Genomic DNA, 20,247 nt, shown 5'->3' on the forward strand with positions numbered 1-20,247 from the left:
TTTTCCCAAGCCCAGATTTTTCCCCAATTTGGGAAACGGTTTGAAAAACAAAAACGATAGGTTGTCTAAGTGTGCTTACAAAAGGAGCTTGAAGTGGTTTTCTATAAAATACATGAACAGTCTTCTACTTGAATCCGCCCTATACAACAACAAAAAAAAAGAGATTTTTATAATATATTATATATATGCATGTGTATATATATACATATACAAATTCCAGTGTAAGTTTTGTCTGGCCTCACTAAGTGACCCATTCACAGCAAAGTAGAACATTTGGACAGGTGGGTCCGGGGTTCCTCTAACCTGGCGCACAGCTTCTAGTAGCAGGGGGCAGATACCTTGGTACATATACATAGTGCTACCACTGTAAAGTGTCTGTGCCCCCTTATTTCCAGCTTATTTATTGGATCTTTGCAGGCAAGAGCCCTTGTTGTGTTCTTCAGTCGCTTACTCCCAGGAGATTAGGAGGGCAGATTAGGGCGCAGTCCCATCATGAAGATTGCTTCTAATATTTCAACACATTTATGGGATTGCATCACAGAGTAATATGTGCCAATGTAAGTGGCAGATACCCGGGAAGCTCATAGCTCCTGGACCCAGGCCGACAGCCACAAAGTTCTTGTTGTAAGGACCCATAGGGCGATTAGATACTCTATAAACGTCCTTTAGTGTAGAAGTTTCTGCTCTGTGCTTGGATCTTTCCAAAGACTGTTCCACACAACCCACAACGGGGATCAGATCTTAAAGGGTCTAATGCAACAAGAAGAGCATGCAGACATATGTATAAAGGATCAAAGGAAATCCTCCTCCTCCGATTTATAGGTCACGCAGAACATGCTGCATGGATTCCATTTAAGAATTATATTATGGATAAAACCAATGAATAATTATAACCGGGCAGAAATGAGAATTATTCTGGAACATTATGTAGAATTTATCTCATCTGCTGATCCCACAAGGAGCAGCAAGAATTGAACCCGATGGGTTCGAGGTTTCAGGGGTAGAGTATTTCAGGGTCACCCCTCATTGTGCTTCATGTGGTTACCTCCATGGGATTCTGCATGTAAATCAGCTATGGAAAACACTTGGCCAAAGTCAGAAATGACAGGCAGAACTTACACCCCAACATACACCATGAGGAGTATGGACCCCTAACCACAGAACAGGTCCTACAACCACAAATGTTTACTTTTTTCCCCCTGCACACATGTGAATATATACCTATGTACAGTTATTGTAGAAGTCACAATGAATGTACAGCAGGGCATCTGTATGGCATTTCTCTTTATAGGGGGCTGCATATTAAATATTTGGCCTCCAGGGGCAATAGTCTCACAAGTGGCCATGAGCAAAGAAGCCTCATCCAAGGCCGAGAGGAGTTTCCCCGGTGTCTAATGGTATTTGTAGCTTTGTTTGCCTTTAGTATGGACATTGTTCTTAGAGGATCACCGAGGTCACTGTTTCTTTTCCCGGGTGGTGATGGTGACCAGCTGTTTAGCTGCTTTGGCAATGTCGTAGGCGCATTGAATGACTTGTTGTGTGAGGAGTTGGTAGTCTACAGTAGCTCCTGGCTCTGGTGGAACAGTTTTGCGACACTCGCTTTGCAGTCGATAAGCGCTGGCATTGAGGAGCTTCAAGGAGGAGCGTACAGTCTCTAGTGCTGGTTTCTGCCAATGATAAAAGGTAAACAATTGCCAATCAAATACAAATTTCCTTACCATTTCATCCCCTCGGCCCCTTCCCATGCCATCCCATCTCTTCCCCCTCCGCCCCATGTCATGCCATACCATCAGCCCAGTCCCATCCTATTCCCCTCACCCCTTCCCATGCCAATTCAGCCCTTTTCTGTCCCACCTGCTCCCCCAAGTCCCTTTCCATCTCACCCCACCAGTTCCCCTTTCTCGGTTCGACGGATATACATAGTTGGAAAACTAAATAACTAAACCCCTTACAATAATTTAAAATGATATAATTAATAAGTAGAACGTAAGTGGGTGTTAATGGTTGGGGTTGGTCTTTGATACTGGCACTGATTGGACAATGTCTAACTATGCAGACTGGTACTTGGATACACCTATAACTTCCATAATTCTGGATTATCAAGGCTACGGTGCAGAAATGCACATTACCTTGGGAAAGAGTGATGCCATCTCGGTTACTGCGGAGTGGATTTTCTCAGAGCAGGGTACAAAACTGTAAAAAAAAGAGGAGAGTAGTGTAAGGACAGAGGAAGTATTAAACCGCTTATGAGCAGAACCAAGCAACCAAACCATTTTTATACCAAATTTTTTAATGTGTTATTATGTTGGCACTCCAGATTACAGAGATGGCTCAATGCTGAGTCCATGTTTATTTTTAGGACATTTACTAATGACTATATATTCCTGATATACTACTATTACTACTACTACTAATACTACTATTACCGTATTTTTCGGACCATAAGGCGCACAAAAAATCCTTTGATTTCTGTGAAAATCATCAAAGGTGCGCCTTATAGTCCAGTGTGCCTTATATATGAACTGTACTTACAGACAACAGCTGCCTTGAGCTGTGCACAGGTCTGCCACCTGCTGGTCATTCATCCTTATAATCAGCAGGCATTTATGGATGGTGCGCCTTATAATCCGGTGCGCCTTATAGTCCGAAAAATACGGTATATTTACCATTCACTAATACTAGTGAATACATAGAATATTCTCCTTTAGAAGATAGGCCTGGGGATCGGGCTGCCTCCATAATGAGACTTGCTGCAGCAATTAGGCCACTGGGATCAGCGATAATGACCAAGTCATCCCCCTCCATCCCTAGTACTGAGTAATAATAAAGGGATGAGCTGCTCCGGTCACTAGAGGCCCAGTGGAAAATTCTGTGAGCTCAGCCTAGACAAAATATTCTTGCCAAATGTTTTCTTTATTTTTCACAATATTTTTTTTTTAATTAAAAAGTGAACCTGTCACCAGGAATTTTGAATAATTTCAGTAGTTTATATAAGTTTAATTCACAATACCTGGCTCCCTGACAGCAGCATGTGGTGAGTCCCATGGGAGGGGCAGGCTATGTGTGTCTGTGTCAGGTGCATTGAGCAGACAGGAGGAGGAAGGGGATTGTGTGGAGTAGAGGAAGAATGCATGAGGAGGCACAGGCTGCAGCTGCCTCTCTCCCAGGACCCACAACATGCGGCTGGCTGGGAGCCAGGTAATGTGAATTAAACTTAAATAAAGTACTGATATGATTCAGAATGCTGACAAAGGCATTTTTCAAATAAGCATAGCACAGGCTATACACCAGCTTAAAATCATATTCCTGGTGACAGGTTTGCTTTAAAAGGGAACCTGTCACCAGAGGGTCTTTTTTAGCATGGGACAGGTTTGTACAGACAAACTGATTTCTATGGTTTTTGAAATAAACTTTATTAAAACTTTACCTGGCTTCCTGACAGCTTTTCTTAAATCAAATGTTTTTATTTAAAGCCGCCCCCCCCCCGCCCCCAGCTTTCAACCCCAAAAATTACAAAAAGAAAGGGGAGCTGTACATAAACTGCCAAAGGCAGTGATGTTATACAGTGCTACAAGTGTACATTACATCAACAGAAGCATTGCAATATTCGCACTATGCATTAATGTTAATTGCTTTCTTTAAATCAATATTTAAGCACAAATATAATTACACAACCCCCCCCTCCAATCCCACCCTGCCAGCTTTTCAGGTGTTTCCCCAAAGGTGTGTAAGCAAAATGCTCTCTCTGTTTTTGTCATTCTCGAAGTCAAGCCTCCTCCTCCCCCTTCTGGAGGTGCAGCAGTCCGTCTCCGCTCAGTAGCAGCCGACTGCTCAAGCGTGAGATTTGCTTGCTGACGGTCAGCGAGATAAGGGTAGAGGTGGTCAGGGGAGGAGGAGGGAGGTGGAGGTTTGATTTGAAGAATAACACAAACAGAGAAGCGTTTACCACAGAAGGGGGCAGGGACTCTGCTTGTTTGCCTACACACCCTTGGGACACGCATGTGAAAGCTGGCAGGGAGCCAGGTAAAGTTTAATAAAGTTCTTGTCAAAAACCATAGAATTCATTACTGTGTCTGTGGGAAAAGCCTTCTGGTGCAGGTTCCTTTTAAGACATTAAAAGGACAGAAGAGCAGATGGGCGATGGGTATATAACAGCCACTGATGGGCGGGTGGACAGCAGACCACACTGACCTGTCATGCTTGAACTCTTGTGCCGCTCTCAGTAGCTCCTGAATGTTCTTGGTCACTTGTTCCGTCCTGAGGATCACATCTTCTGTGCTGGGTAATGTCCCATCCAATTCCACCTCTACATCTTCTGCATCGGCATGAAAATCTTCATCCTGGGATAATTCTAGGTACCTTCTTCCTTCCATCCTATAGAAAATAAAATCTACATTACACCACAAGCAAATGACAGCAAAAACTCTACTAAGCAGCCTCTGTGTCTGTGTAGACACATACTAGCGATATTAAATGAGAGTATATAAAAGCAAATGTATTGTACACACACCAATACTGATATACGATCCAACTTTTTCAGACAGATATAGGGCCTAGTGTGTATGTGTGACATTTGTCACACATTTGTGAGCAATGACAATGGATATTGATCAATCTGTATATGAAATTAAAGGGGTCGACCACTTATAAGGAAATTTACTAGGGCAAGTACAATACCCTAATAGGGTCATCAATATGCCTGGTAAACATTCTCTCCTGTCCATAGGAACAGTGGGTCACGGGATTTGCCGGTAGCAGGACTCAGGACTTCCTGTGACATCAGGGGCCGTGCACTTAGGTGCTGTATGGATGCCTCTTCGATGAACACTATGGACTCGTCAGTTGTTGTAAGTGTGCACAGCTGTCTGATCCACAGGACATGGGATATCATAGAAACCTGAGGCTCCTCCATACACAAGGAGAATGTTAACTACAATATGGGTGACCCTATTAGGCTCTAATATTTAGTGGGGTTAACTTTCTTACTAGTGGGCAACCCCTTTAATCCAGCAGCATATGGCAATGGCAGATATTCTGTGTATCAATACAATCTTAAACTACACTTGCGGCAGAATATACGTCCCCACAACAATCAGATGAATTCAGGCTCAGAATGGGTCAGTTAAAATAGTGTCATAATGGGGACAATATTGGGCTTTTTTTTAGTAAAAGTCTTTATTAATACTATAGAAGAGGGATTACAGAAAACAATTACACTATCTGCAGATAATACCAAGCTCTGTAAAGAATTCCACATGGTTGATGGTACAATATCACAAAGGGATTTGTGGAAGCTGGAGGCTTGTGTGGAAAAATAAAGGGCCAAAGAAGTTTAATGTGGATAAATGTGAGTTTATGCTCATATGCTGAGAAAACAAAATGTACAATCCAGTATTAAATAGTAAAACATTGGATAAAACTGATGCTTAAAATGATTTACAATGATGGGCAGAAAACTCAGTGCCAGGAAGCTAGTGAAAAGTGGGAAAAAAGACTTCCGTGTCCAGCTTCATCCAAGATATTCCAACTTTATTTACGGCATAATTTGTTAAAAATCAGAAGTGTTTAAACGCCAACGCGTTTCAAACGGTAAACCTGTTCTTAGTCATGGCTACACAGACTGAATAGTACATAGGTTATAAAAACAATTGTGCCAGGAAGCTGCTGCCAAGGCAAATAAAGTGAGGCTTTGATGCTCACGATAAGGACATAGTTTTGCCTTTATACCAATCACTGGGTTATTGGAGACAGGACACCGATCTAGGAAATTATTCTGATTGCTATATTTGGAGATATACAACATCTTTTTCCCATTAGCATCCACCTCATAGGATTATCCTGTTCGCCAGGGGCGACACTGTAGGACTATAGGTTGGACTTGAGTCTTTATATGACTATGTACCAGTAAATAGAGTCTTCCTGCGGACTTACCCAGCGCTTGTTTCTGTACCCTGCGTATTATCATAGTCACTGTCCGTCCCGCTGCCATGTCGATCTGCCTTAACAGACTAGAGAGAGAGAAGAAAAAACATTCTGTCTCACTAACAATTAAAAGGGGTGGTCGCTCCCCTCTTATTTTGAACTAAAAACCTTAGGATTGGTCATCAGAATTGGAAGGGGCTCCAGCAGTAAGGTCATTAGTATCAAAAAGAGACCGGAGACCGGACAACCCCTTTGTTCTGGGTCATAATACAATGTATTCTATCACAAGGTAACATAGCTCTTATTATTCTCCTTCCCACTAAAGCAAAGTACACACATGGGAAAGATGTAGATGCCAATTCTGCCAACAATTCTCTCTCCTGACTACTCCATAAACATGTTCTGCATGGCTATCTATCTAAATGAGGGAGGGGGAAATGGCCCCAAAAATGTATCCTAGGGGAATGTAAATCCAACATTACGGAATACTCTTTCGTCAGAGGTCATTATTAGTTAGGTTGCCCTCTTACAAGTTATACAGGCTGATATCTCAAAATCGTTGTCAAATATGAATTACACAAAATTGCATAAAAGTGGACGTCTAGGGCAATGGTCTTCTGAAAAAGAATGGCTAGCATGTATAATATAGGGTGGAACTGGAGCAACGGGATCACACAAGGACAATATTAACAAGGCAATATAAAGACAACTATTACATAGATCGACAAACACAGTAGACTAGGGACAGGTCACACCCTGGGTAAGAATTCCCATGAAAATAACTGGGGGTATATCAATAGGATACCCCACCACTTACTAATTGCTGGCAGCCCAATTATCAGGAACGCCATTAAAATCTGCCATCAACATCCATCATGATAAACCAGGGACATTACTCATAGATCCAGGCACCGTGACTGTGGTAATCTTCTTATATTTCATATCCATGACCACCTCCTTTCCAAAATAAACTTTTAAAATTATGGTAATAAGCCAACGGAGTTACCAGAACATGCCGCGACTTCACAGGCTGTTACACTATATAGTGTGAGATTACAGCAGTCAGAGGGATTGGGACATGCCGAGGGAACAGGGGGGAGGGTGAGTCAGTGTAATAGGGTGTAAAGTTGCAGCACGAAGGGGCTCTGATTAGGAACTCCGATCCCTTCTGGCTCACTAGCATAATTCTAAAAAGTTTTCATAAAGTTTATGTTAGAAAGGAAGCCACAAATAAATATTAGAAGATTACCACACTTCTGATGCCTGGATCTATGAGTAAGTGTCCCTGGTTTAGCACACTGGATTTTGTTGGTGGATTTTGTTGAAATTCTCTGAATTCTAATACAGTTATTGTAACACTGCTGAAGAATTAGTTTGTTAACATTTATTAGGGTTTTATCCCAAAATTAGTAATCAAGTCAATACAAAGGAGGGGGGTACATCACCATATTCCGGGTATTTTCCGGGGGTCCAGAGAACAGTGGGGAAGACAGAGGGGGGAAGGGCACAGAAGAGGCAGAGATGCCTTTCCGGATCTAGAACAGGAAGGGGATAGTCAGGCAGCATGCACACAAACCAGAACAATCTAGAACTACATGCCACAATAACATCTGGTCCTAGAGCATTAACATACAACATAAAAACCATCACCAATATACAAGCAGCATTATGTGCACAGGACAGACACAGGGGGCTGTAGGAGACATCCTGTGCCTAAGTTTCATACAGTCTTTTTCATAATGCATTGCAGTACTTGCTCCTGTACATTGCTCCCGTCTCACCATTTGCACTGACAGCTGGGCCAGAAGTGCAGGTGGTCACGTGATCCTTAGCGGTCACAGGAACAGGAAGCAATGGCGTTCAACATTGGCCAGTCCTGATCATGTGACCGAAAACCTTGAAAAGAGATTCATGGCATATCCATAGGATCAGATGTCTGCATTGATGTCCTAGATATTTTTTGTAAGAATACCCCTTTAAAAAGGGATCTGTATACATTTCCTGTTTAAAGAGTAACTGTAAAGGTTTCTTTTTGTTTTTTTGTTAACAAATCAATAGCTCTTGGGATGTAGAATAACTTTGTCTATTATCTTTGTTACCTATATGCAGTAGTTTATTTGCTATCCCCCTGATATTACCACAGCGCTGCAATGGCTGCCTCCTCTCCATGTGCTGATAAGCCCTATGAGACCACAGCTTGATTACACTATGTTTCTCAGAAAGTTTCATGGGAGGGGAGGAGCTGCTGCTCCCTGTTCAAAGGGGAGGAGTCCATGGACATTGAATGTAGCAGAACAGTGAATGCAGATGACTCTTGCACAGAATAGTGTGGTACAAGATCTCCCTGTTCCCCATCAGTCCCTCCATCCCAGTATGTGATTATAAAGAACTTTATCTGTCCGTCTCCTGTCCTTGTGCTGCTTTCTTCCCCTACCTTGTTATTGGCAGTACCAGCTCTGTACGGATAAGTTATTAACCCTTAGTGCTCACACAGCACAGGCTATACACTCCATATACTAATGATTTCTACCACTTATTACATGTTCTCTGCTCCTCCATGTGATGGAAGTTGCCACGCTGGTCACTATATACATCCTGTATGTCCCCTGTGCAGTGTTGAGTGGATTTACTTGTGGGAAACGGATTTAATGCTAAATTATTTTGAATGAGAACACAAGGAATCATGGGATCTGTGGGCAAGCTAACTGGCCTCAGCTTGAGGGCGTAGACTGACAGACATTAGTTTCCACCCACTTCAAGGGGAGAAAAATTTTTGTCAAACACTTTCAGAAGAGAAAATCCCATAACTTTGGAAAGAAGTAGTAGTTTCTTTTCAAAGGGGAAAAACCTATAATAATTTGGTAAAATCACTATAGATTTACTGCGAAGTAGATCGGATTGTAGATTCCTCCGGCCTGCCGCTGCCCTAATCTGTAATTTAATAATCTTGGAACCTAACCTAACTTGTTGAAAACTTCATTTTTGTAATATGTAAATTAACTACAGAGGCTACTGGGGCGTGTACTATCCTGGCCGGACACTGGGAGCTGAGGCTACTCCATGCTCCTGTAGCCTCTGCAGTTAATTTACATATTAGGAACATAAAAGTTTTTAACAAATTAGTTTAGGTTGCAGGATTATTAAATTACAAATTAGGGCAGAAGCAGGCAAAGGAATTTACCATCATGTCTACTTCCTCATGGTAGGTTTCCTTTAAATACAATCTTGCTAAATATTCTCTATATTTATACTAATGAGCTTTTTAGGATACTAGTGACATGTTAGAGTGCTGTCTTACAGAGGTTAACGCTGCTTTTTTTCAAAATCACCATGACCATCAAATGACCATGGTTTGTGCAGGTATTGCAGTTCAGCTATATAGAAATAAATAGGCCAAGTTGCAATACCACGTACCACCTTTGTTCAGGTGTGGAGCTGTTTTTGGAAGAGCAGCCATGTTTTTCAACCTACAGACCTTGCTTAAGCATGTTTGACTCCTGTACTTGAGGCTAGTGTCCTATATAGCCTCCTGTACTTGCCTCAGAACTGGAGCAATGACCCCAGACCTGGAGCAATGACCCCAGACCAGTCAGACAATCCTGGAGAAAACAAAATGGGTGCGCAAGCTAATTTGGATGAAGATTAAAAAATCTTCACAGTCCAATGCCATGTCACTTTTAAAGTGAAATATGTAACTCTGTAGTTACTTCTGGGGAGAGGGGGGCAATAAGATTCCCTTTTAGTTACATGAAAAATCACTTTTCAATAACACTTTTCAAGTCTGAGAACAAGAGGTTTTCCTGGCTTACATGAAGGTAAGGCGTACTCACACACTTGTATGAAACTTAATTTCCACAATTTGTTAGTGTTTCTGGGTAATTCATGTCAGTGCAGTCAATATGTAGATTCCACATCAAATAGAGTATAAAGTCAGAGAGAAAATATAACTCTTAGGCTACATTCACACGGTGCGGCACCGTTTTCCGTAGCTGGGAGAAAGATAGGACATGTCCTATCTTTCTCCCGTAATATGGCGCCGCGGCCATATATCGCTATGGAGAGGGGAGGGGAGAGTAGGGGGGGGGGATGAGCACTGCTCACTCCCGCCCCTCTCCATACCGATATAAGTCTGCGGTGCCGGCTACGGAATGATACGCCGTATATACATCCCCCATACATTCGTGTGAATATAGCCTTTACATAAAGTTAGCAATGCATCATACTGGAGCAACTGCAGGCAACCAAGACATATCTACAGGTACTTACACCAGAGTGGAAGGGCTGCAGTCGACTGCTAAGCTCATCTGTGGACTGTGTAAATGGTTTAAGGGCTGATCCTGGTACATACATAGAAAATGCTCTCTGGGTCCTCTCTGGGTTTGCCGGTGGAGGTGGAGAGGGGCCAGTCTGGTGACGGATCTGGGAGTTCTCAGACTGCAGTTTATGAATCTACAGGAAGATGGAAAACCATGACTGATATAAAGAGAAATTCTAAAAATTGGGCCAAAAAAATGAACCTTGCACCACCACTTTCCAGATCCCTCATACTAGGGTTTGCAAACAGAATTCAAGAAAGTCAGGCAAGATTCCAGCACAATGGCTGTCTTCTAAGAAAGTCCAACCTGAATTTTTGCAGGTTACAATTACTTACAGACATAATGTTGATATGTTTCGTATTACATATAACAGATGTTGTGATTAAGGATGTGTAGTCCAAAGCGCGGCAACATTATGTCTATATGGGATCTTAAGTTGTGAAAATACAAGTTGGACTTTTAGAAGACGACCATTGTGCTGGAAATTTATCAGTGTTCTTCAAGTTTCTTCAAGTGGGTCCGGCCGCACGTGGTGCGTGTCTGCTGATTGGGGACTACTTTGTGAAGGTAAAGCCTGAGCTAGATTCTTGCACCCTTTTGCAAACAGAATCCATGCATTAAAAGGATGCCCGCTGATTTCAAAGGCCCCAAACCCTCTCTTACACGTCTCGTCTTCTAAAATGACTACTCAGTATCTCAGTGGAATGGATAGTCTTTGGGGAGCCCATCTAACAGAAAGAGATCCTTCAAGAAATTCAAGCAATCTTGTCCATGAGATGTGTTGGTCACATTCACTGTGGACAAAAGTGGTACTATCCTCGTGGACTTCTTATGTGGCCATCTAGGAACCAGGAGACGCCTTATAAGCCTTAGGCAATTCCAGTGTACATGATAACATCCAAGCTACAGCTACCAGTAGTCAGTTCAATCATCATCTCACCTCTCTCTGAAGTCGCCGCAATTCCTCACTCAGGTTGTTATTGACTTTCATCAACTGTTGAACTTTGGCGTCAGATGTGGCAAGAGCTTTTTTCACTTCCAGATACTCCTGCAAAGTAATGGGACCATCTGACAGGTCGGAGGAGTCCATGCTCTGTGCAGTGTAAAATTGTAGAACATAGTAATTACTTATTGTCTCATGACGCAAACATCAGAACTGTAAAATCATGCACTTTTCTTCAACGTGATGAAAATAGACAAGTGTAACCACAAAATGACAAGAAATGAAAATGAAGACAGTCTAACTTTATATTTTGTATTAAACGCCACTTGTGCTCCAAATTAGGCTACATTCACATCTCATTTTCTTTTCTCCATTGTAGGAACACATTGGACGTTACCCGATTTATCTGTACAAGGGACGCTGCATCGTATCCCACTGTATGCTCATGCAGTCGGATACATCCTTCACTTCGGCCGCTGCCCCTGAAAGCGGAAGATCGAACATCGGCAGAAGCCAGAGATTTGCTGCTGCCAATATTCTGGGTGTCTCATCAGTGACATAACTGTCCATATTTGTACCGTTAGATCACAAGGCAAACACCAAGCACATACTCAGTGGAGGATGGGGATGGATGCAATACAGTTGCATCCATCCTCTGCTAAGCTTGTTTTGCTCTCTGTTTCCTGCTGGATGAGTTGGATACTGAGCTGATGGAGGCAACACCTGCCAGTATAAGGCTATGGACATGTTTAGGAAAGCTACTGATATATACTCTAGAGTAAACGCAAAACTTGTCCAAAATATGCAAACCCAGTTTTAACTGCTCTTACACACCTACACAACAGCATCACAAACACAGTGGATAATACCAATCAATATGTTCCTAAAAGAAATCTCTTTCAACTATCGTTGCATTTATCAAGGATTCTAGAAAATTTTTAGACACTTATGACCTGCACAAGGATGATATGCCAACAGTTATCTAAATTCTGAAAAAAAAAGCATTTTCTACACTTCCGGCATAAACAAACCAACAAATATGAGATGCACAGCTAGACTACACAACCTTAAACTACATTCACTTTTCTTTCAGCTTACACAATTTAAGACATGTCTGTCCAACTTTTAGACAAGGCTGAGCTTTAAGACAATACTATTCCTTAACCTTTGATGATGCATTCAGCTTTCCGGCAGTGGCTGAGGGCCAAAGCACAAAAATGTAGCAATGCAGTTTGTGTCTTTCCTACATGTCTGGGTAGTCGATAACATGTGCCGGGTTTGCTAGGATTATTCCACACAGGATATATGACAAAGGCAAGCAATGAACAGAATGATGCATGCTCAGAAGACACAGCCCTTGTCAGGGATACACAGAAGCTCATGCAGTGTATCGCACCACAGATCTATTGTGCTCATCTGGTGTCCGAGCATGTGGGACGTCTTCCGATCCTCTCACCCTGGCTCGATTGTTCCGGGAATTTCTGAGTAGTTCTTGGTCTGTATCTTCATCGGAAGCTACACTGTCATAGTCGTGTTGGTCATCGCAGTCATTGGCATTGTTCCTAAGTGTGTAGTCAAGGTTGTCTGCAGAAAGATGGGGGAAATTATCATGTACAACAACTGTAACAAAACGTTCTGTACATTTGAGCCTAGAAAATACAAACTAATAATAATAATATACAGTAATAAACATAATTCCCCTATATTGGCAGTATACAATGTAATTACAACATATAAACACAGTGGGGGAGATTTATCAGAAGTATCCGAGAGCAAAACTGTTCTAGTTGCCAATGGCAACCAATCAGAGTTCAGTTTTCACTTTCCCTCAGCTGTTTATAAAATGAAAGCTGTGCTCTGATTGGTTTCCATGGGCAACTAAAACAGTTTTACCTCAGGCACTATGGGCCTAATCTGGTCAGATAACCAGAATACCAAATTTCCTTTAGGAGAATATTACTTCCAGGGACTCAAACCTTAGGGTTGAGAATAGAAAATGTTGTAGGCGACTGCTGAGGGATGTAATCTGCGTTTCAAAAAACAATTGATCAGCTGAAGAGAGACCTGCTTAACCTTTTAAGGACCTGGCCCTTTTTTGTTTTTTTCATTCCCATTTTTCACTCTGCACAAAAATCTATAACTTTTTTATTTTTACACGTACAGAGCTGTGTTTGGCCTTGTTTTCTGTGTAACAAATTGCACTTCATGGTGATGGTATTTATTATTCCATGACGTGTACTGGGAAGCGGGAAAAAAAAATTCAAAATGCAGTGAAAATGGTGAAAAAACTAAAAAAAAAAAAGTTTAAATGCTACCATTTTTAGGACTGTACGACATTTTGATCACTTTTTAAAGATTTTTTAAATATTTTTCAAAATGGCAAAAAAGTGCCATTTCCGACTTTGGCCGCTATTTTTCGTTAGGTGGTTAAACGCAGTGCAAAAACCGTTATTATATTTTGATAGATCAGGTATTTTCAGATGCGGCGATACCCAATGTGTTTTTCACTGTCTATTTATTTTTATATCAGTTCTAGGGAAAGGGAGAGATTAGAATTTTTAGGTTTTTCTAATTATAATTTTTTTTTTTAAACTTTTATTTAATTTTTACTTTTACTATTTTTAAGACCCCCCTAAGCTACTTTAACCCTAGGTTGTCCGATTGATCCTACCATATACTGCTATACTACAGTATGGCAGTATATGGGGATTTTCCTCCTCATTCATTACAGTGTGATGATGGCACATTGTAATGAAAGGGTTAAAACGAGACAGCCTCGGTTCTGCATTTTCGTCATAGGTCGTGAAAGGGTTGAATAATTGGCTGTTAACATTTGTGTTTACAAAATGCAAGTATTAACGCCATTTAATTAGGCAAATATCTCTTCAGCATGCCCCACAGTAGTCACAGTCTTTTCTGTAGCCCCCCCCCTATGTATGCCCCTTCCATTAGAACCCCCCCCCCCCCCACACACAAATATATACTCACACACCCAATCCCCCCTCCCCCCGAAGAGGCAGCAGTAATATTCTCTTGTCCTCTGTGTCATCCATTCTGTGCAAGGCTGAAGACTACAGATGCCATGATGTCATCACATTGCGTCTGTTGCCTTCAGAGCCACATACAGCAGCCACACAGAGGAGAAGAGAGGGCAACTGCTGCTTCTCTGTGGGTGAGGAGAGGCAAGTAACAGAGCAAGTGACCTGCCCTTATAAGGACTGAAACAAAAAAAACAAACAAAAAAAGTCTCAAAAAGTAGAACAAGAAACCAGACAGCGTGATAATAAACTTAGCATTGGACCAGGACACGCATAGAGGTGAGCAATCAGCATTGTCAGGATTGAAGCAGTGATATGTGAGGCTAGTAGGGTTTTCTTTTACACCTTTTTGCCCTCCATGTGTATCCTTACCAATTTCTCCTCAAAAAGTTTTACTTCCTGGTACCTCATGTCACACAGGAAGTGACTGCTCAGCCAATAACCGGCCATAGTGATCACCAACCTTTACAACAGCGATCGCCAAATGTTAATTTCTGTGAGGGAAATTGAAATCATCAGAAGACCAGAGCCCAGCTGGGTCGGGTCGGGTTGGGTTGGGAGCAGCAGAAGATTGACAAGTTCTCCTACTTTTATTTTTTACTTTTGAGAATTTGAGTAGTAATTTGAGAAGATAAGCAAAAACTAGATTATGTTTTTCTTATTCGATGGCAGTAATTACCGGTTAGAATAACAGAACTTTTGCCTTGCTGTCTTCTCTTGGCTTCACTTAAAATATCAATGATTAGAGTTGCAAATTCTCTGGCATTGAAACGTGCCAGTTTCTGGCGCCCCTATAGAGACAATAATAACAATGTCATTGTTGCAGTGATCAGAAGAGGAGGTAGAGATGAGAAGAAAGACACCAAGATGTACCTGATTCCTTGTAGCAGAATATTCAGGGTTAACCGGTAGGAATGGAACAGCACTGCGTTCCGTCACCAGCGTGCTGTGATTCTGAGTGGTCAGCCAAACTGTTGGAAAGAAGCACAGAATCGGGAATAATGAGACAATGGCCACAAATTCTGATAAGATGATTCATGTGTGTAAGGGGATCAGCACAGTACACCCTCCTGGATGAGAACACTACATGGCACATTATCTGCATTCCTTATAAATGTAAGTTACGTCACCATGTTATACTCTGTGACACTTAACTGCATTGTTAAGACAAACCTAGAAGCTTACACTCTACTACCATAAAAATATTATCTGGTAACTAACAGGCCAGGCACTAAATATAAAGAACAATCTAAAGTCTAAAAGCACTTCTCTATATGGCGTCATTATAACAATATTTGGCTGTGGAAGAATATTCCGATACTAGACTAAGGAGAAGGACGCAGCCTTTTGTCGTTCATTTTTAGCTCCCCCCCCCCCCCCTTCAAAAATCTAACTTTTTTTATTTCTTTCTGTGTACAGAGCTGTATGAGGGCTTATTTTTGTGAGTAACAAATTTTACTTCTCATGGTATTTACCGGTATTATTCCAAGCTTTCTACTGGGAAACAGGAAAAAAAAATTCCGAAAACTGCATTTGCATCAGTAGATGTGTTATTTGAAGCGAACACAGGGATAATAAATTTATACATGTTTTTCGGCGTTTCAATACATAATACACTTTGTGTATGAAGACAAGTTTTTGCTCCGCCATCTTCTGCTGTAAATAACTATTTCCGTACTGTACAGACTTCGGTGTACGGAGATGCGTGTGGTGTCATTTTTTGTGACATGAGCCACTGCTTTCATTGCTATCATTTTGAGGACTGTACGACCTTTTTGTTACAGGACGCAACATTTTTTTATATGTTGTAAAATGGTTTAAAGAAGAAGGGGAAGAGGGGGAGGGAGGGGGGTTCTGTGTGTATAGCTGAGCTGTGTGTGTAACTGTATGGATGATGCAGAGTGGTGTGTGTAACTGTATGGATGATGCAGAGTGGTGTGTGTAACTGTATGGATGATGCAGAGTGATGTGTGTTACAGTATGGATGACGCAGAGCTGTGTGTTACAGTATGGATGACGCAGAGCTGTGTGTGTAACTGTATGGATGATGCAGAGTGGTGTGTGTAACTGTATGGATGATGCAGAGTGATGTGTGTTACAGTATGGATGACGCAGAGCTATGTGTGTAACTGTTTGGGTGATGCAGTGCTGTGTGTGTAAATGTTAGATGAAGCAGAGCAGTTTGTGTGCGACCAACAGGGTTATTTTAATTGGAGTAAAATATATTTTTCCTTTTTTTGAGGCCTAAATCTGATGTGCGCCCTAAAGGAAGAGTCTTATAGACTTGAAATTTCTGAACTTTTTAGGATTTATTAATTACTATTTTTCAGACCCTCTAGGGTACTTTAAGCCTAGTTTGTCAGATCGAAACTACAGTATATGTGGATTTTACACATCTACTACAATGTGCATATTGCTCATTGTAACAGATATGCAGAAACGAGACCCAAAAGACCCAAGGCTGTCATGGTGCCGCCATCTTTTGACTGCCACCAAGAGGCAATTAAAGGAAACCTACCACAATGGATCTACCTATTAAGGTACATCCGGTGGCAGGTTCCTCTAATCTATAGCAGTATAGGCCTTTTTAGGGCTAAACCTTTAGTTGGCTAAACCTTTTATAATTGTTTATGCCCCTAATATGCAAATTTGCTAAAGAGGCTACTGGGGAGTGAAGTAGCCGGGTGCTCCGGTTTATTCCCACAAACCAAAACATACTGGTGGGGACAGGGACCGATTTGTGGGGCCAAAATCTGTGTACGTCATGTAAAGGAATTATTATTATTATATATAAACATCAAGGAGCGTTAAGAGGTTAAGTGAGGTTTCAGGTAATTGAGGGAATATTTTTGAAGCGTTGGAGTCAGGATTGCTTGGCACAGTGACTTATTCTAAAGTTCTGTGATGTTTCTAAAGTGTTTCCATAAAGTTTGGTGTTGCTTTAAAGGTGTTGTTGGTATAGATGCGAGCACAGTATCTGCACCCTTATGGCAGAACGGGTAGCTTTCATTATTCTGAATTTTGGATGAAAGAAGGGAATCTCATGTATTTTACATGTATTTTTATAGGTGGAAAATTGGTGTAAATTGATTTAGTGCAAAATATTTACGGAATAGATAAAAAAAAATTATTTTTACTATTTACGGTTCTTGCACAGGACTTAAAAAATAAGGAATTGCACAGTTCCTCCCTCCCTCACTGATGTCAGGAAAGTTAAAACACACAATTATATTGTAATGCAAATGCTTAGAGAAGGCAGAAAGACATATTTGCAATGCAGGCTTCTGGAACCTGCTTTTAGTGAAAGTAAGGTCCCTGGTGAAAAATTTACCATCAAAATCCAGCATGGATAAACCAGGTACACTTACTCATAGATCCAGGCTCCGTGACTGTGGTAATCTACTTATATTTGCTATTAGTTATTCATGGCCTCCTTTCATCTAAAAATCAACTTTTAAAATTGTGCTAATGAACCTGGGCTATGTGGTTGTTACCAAGGCCCTTCTATGATGTAGCTTCACAGGCTTTTACAGGGTGCAAACAGCACTCTCCCATTGTGTTCTGAAAGTTCCTGTGCTGCAGTGAGATTACATCAGGCAGAGGGAAGGTGGAAGTGCTAAGGGAGCAGGGGGGAGGGTGAGCCAGTGACTCATTAGCATAATTTTAAAGTTGACTTTTAGAAGGAAGGAGGCCATGGATAACAGATAAGATTACCATAGTCACAGTGCCCGAATCTCAGAGTAAGTGCCCTTGGTTTATCATGAAGGATTTTAATGGTAGATTTCCTTTAAACTACGTTCCAGGTGCTGCATATAAATTTATACCATCAGATGGTAAAACTATGTGAGTTTTAGACTATGTTATTTTTGCATATAAAGAGTAATGGCAGAATCAGGGCTGGTGGGATGTTCAATAAATACAATACATATTAAGTAGGGAGCAATGATTAATGGTTGGCACAAGGACTGCACTCTAGGTGGGCGAGATCAAGAGGAAACCAATGACACTTATCCAAAAGCAACAAACAGGTCTTATATTAAAAGAAAGGAAAGACTTCACACCTGTGCTTGCAGCGTTCGGGGCCCATGCCTAGTCAGCACTAGTTTGTTTCTTTGGGCACCCGTTCTGCAATTACACGGCACCCAATAACCTCCCTTTTGTTTTCCCAGCTGCTGTTAGGAGGAGAGAAAACAAAAGCATATTCATATATTCTCAGTCCGCTATGCCCCGACATCCCAGGAAACCTACACCGCGTAGGCCGGGAAGGATTACTGGGTGTGTGCACACAAGCTGCGGCGTGTACGAGGACTCCCCATGGACAGCGCATGTCTACAGGGCTGTCATCACTATTGTAATGTGATCTCTATATTATTTTGAGGAAACGTTCAGGAATCCCCCTCTATGATGTCCAGCAGAAGTAAAAGTTATGATATGTATTTTCGGGTGTGTTTGTAAAGCCCCTTCTCTGGCAGAGATGGCACATGACTCTCCCCATCACCACAAGTTTTCTGGTGTGTTGGGGCAGGGAGCAGGCAAGAAAGGGGCATAGACTTATGGCCCACCAGATTTACTAAAGAGGCGGACATTATTCCAAAAAACTCAGCCAGTTCAGACCTGGTCTACAGATCCGGACTGGTGGAGTTTGGTCCCATATTTACCAAGAGGCTGGAACCTCTGGTGCTTCAGTGCCCGTATCCACTTAGAGTTAATGAATTCAGCCCGTGTGAATGCGGCAAGTGCAAGTCCATCCCATAGACGTAAAAATTCTTAACGTTAAGATTTCATACTGAAACCACATAGTACACAGCAATTTGGGACAAAGATCACAGAGTTGCCCCTCCATCATTGCAACCAGGACTGTGTAGGTTCACTTTTATACTGCATCTCCGTAGATGTATAGGACAGTGGTGTAAAAGCTATGGCAAGTGGGGCAGAGGTGGCATTAAGAGCCCTTTCTGTCACTCGATAACACAGTTTGGGACCCAGGATGCAAGGGGCCCTTCATCAGACGTATGGAGACTCTAGAGAGAGGCTCGAATCAACCTGTATTTCCCCTCCATCTTTCAATGGTCTTTGAGTCTTCAGATATTGTTAAAAACTGTGGCGGAGCCGAAAGCAATAAGAAGAAGAAACTCTAAACCCAACTGACAGTTTTTTATGAGATGTTCACAATATATCAATCATGAAAGCGTTGAAAAGACTGACGAACTTTATTATGTGTACAGATGTTGGCAAGAGAAGAATCAGACGTGTTGGATTCACAATCCCCAATCCTTTGCATCCCCAATCCTTTGCATCCCCAATCCTTTGCATCCCCAATCCTTTGCATCCCCAATCCTTTGCATCCCCAATCCTTTGTTGTCCTGCTAAGGGGTAGAACATTTTTCTTACTAATCTCAGAAATCCCCTTTAAAGTACTTATAGCAAGGTGAGGCGGTGATCACTGGTCATTGTGAGATTTCCTGGCTACTAGTCATTACAATCACGGCTTCACTTCATGTACAATTTCCACCCTTCCTCTAAGACAAATATAGAGGATAAGGAAACATTTCCTGCGTTGTTCTCTGATGTCGTGTCACAGAACTATAATAAGACAGGTATGTGGTACCGCTTCTACCCACACAGGATTTAAGGGTCTGAAGCTAAAGACACCAGTACTGTTCCAGGTCACTGCTATATAGCACTTCAATCGTCAAAAAATAAAGCTCATGTGTGGCCTTGTTAAAGGGGCCTTCCATTAAAAACACTATCCATACACCATAGGATTTATGGAGCCAACATGGAGTTAAGTTTATGCATTACTCCTCGTCAGGCATTATGAAAACACAATGGTTTCCGTGTAATATTACCTTGGGCAACATGAGCATAACTGGGCAAGTCAGCTATAGAGACCAGAAAATGTGGACAGCAGTTTCCCCAAAAATCTACATTGCCATTAGTGCTGATGATGATGAACAAGGAAATGTGTATAACTGAACACAACCCTAGTAAGTTATACTATGGCTCTTACAACTGAATCTTTCTATAC

General features: G+C 41.7%; 1 protein-coding gene across 5 annotated transcripts in view; it reads right to left on the reverse strand.

The window, feature by feature from the left end:
• The window catches only part of GIT1 (GIT ArfGAP 1), an 80,041-nt gene continuing 59,794 nt past the window's right edge, over positions 1–20,247 (reverse strand). For 2 of the 5 annotated variants that reach the window (XM_072138332.1, XM_072138331.1), the window contains 10 exons: positions 15,093–15,190; positions 14,899–15,010; positions 12,638–12,765; positions 11,179–11,331; positions 10,189–10,371; positions 7,368–7,457; positions 5,932–6,008; positions 4,192–4,374; positions 2,130–2,193; positions 1–1,667 (listed from right to left, as the gene is read on the reverse strand). In XM_072138332.1, coding sequence (XP_071994433.1) covers positions 1,455–1,667; positions 2,130–2,193; positions 4,192–4,374; positions 5,932–6,008; positions 7,368–7,457; positions 10,189–10,371; positions 11,179–11,331; positions 12,638–12,765; positions 14,899–15,010; positions 15,093–15,190 — 1,301 coding nt within the window. In that variant the 3' untranslated portion in view covers positions 1–1,454. Of the gene's footprint in view, positions 1,668–2,129; positions 2,194–4,191; positions 4,375–5,931; positions 6,009–7,367; positions 7,458–10,188; positions 10,372–11,178; positions 11,332–12,577; positions 12,766–14,898; positions 15,011–15,092; positions 15,191–20,247 lie in introns of all 5 variants that reach the window. The other 3 variants (XM_072138330.1, XM_072138329.1, XM_072138333.1) reach the window with 2 other exon arrangements.

The sequence above is a fragment of the Engystomops pustulosus genome, chromosome 2 (assembly GCF_040894005.1).
Source record: "Engystomops pustulosus chromosome 2, aEngPut4.maternal, whole genome shotgun sequence".
Lineage (NCBI taxonomy): Eukaryota > Metazoa > Chordata > Amphibia > Anura > Leptodactylidae > Engystomops > Engystomops pustulosus.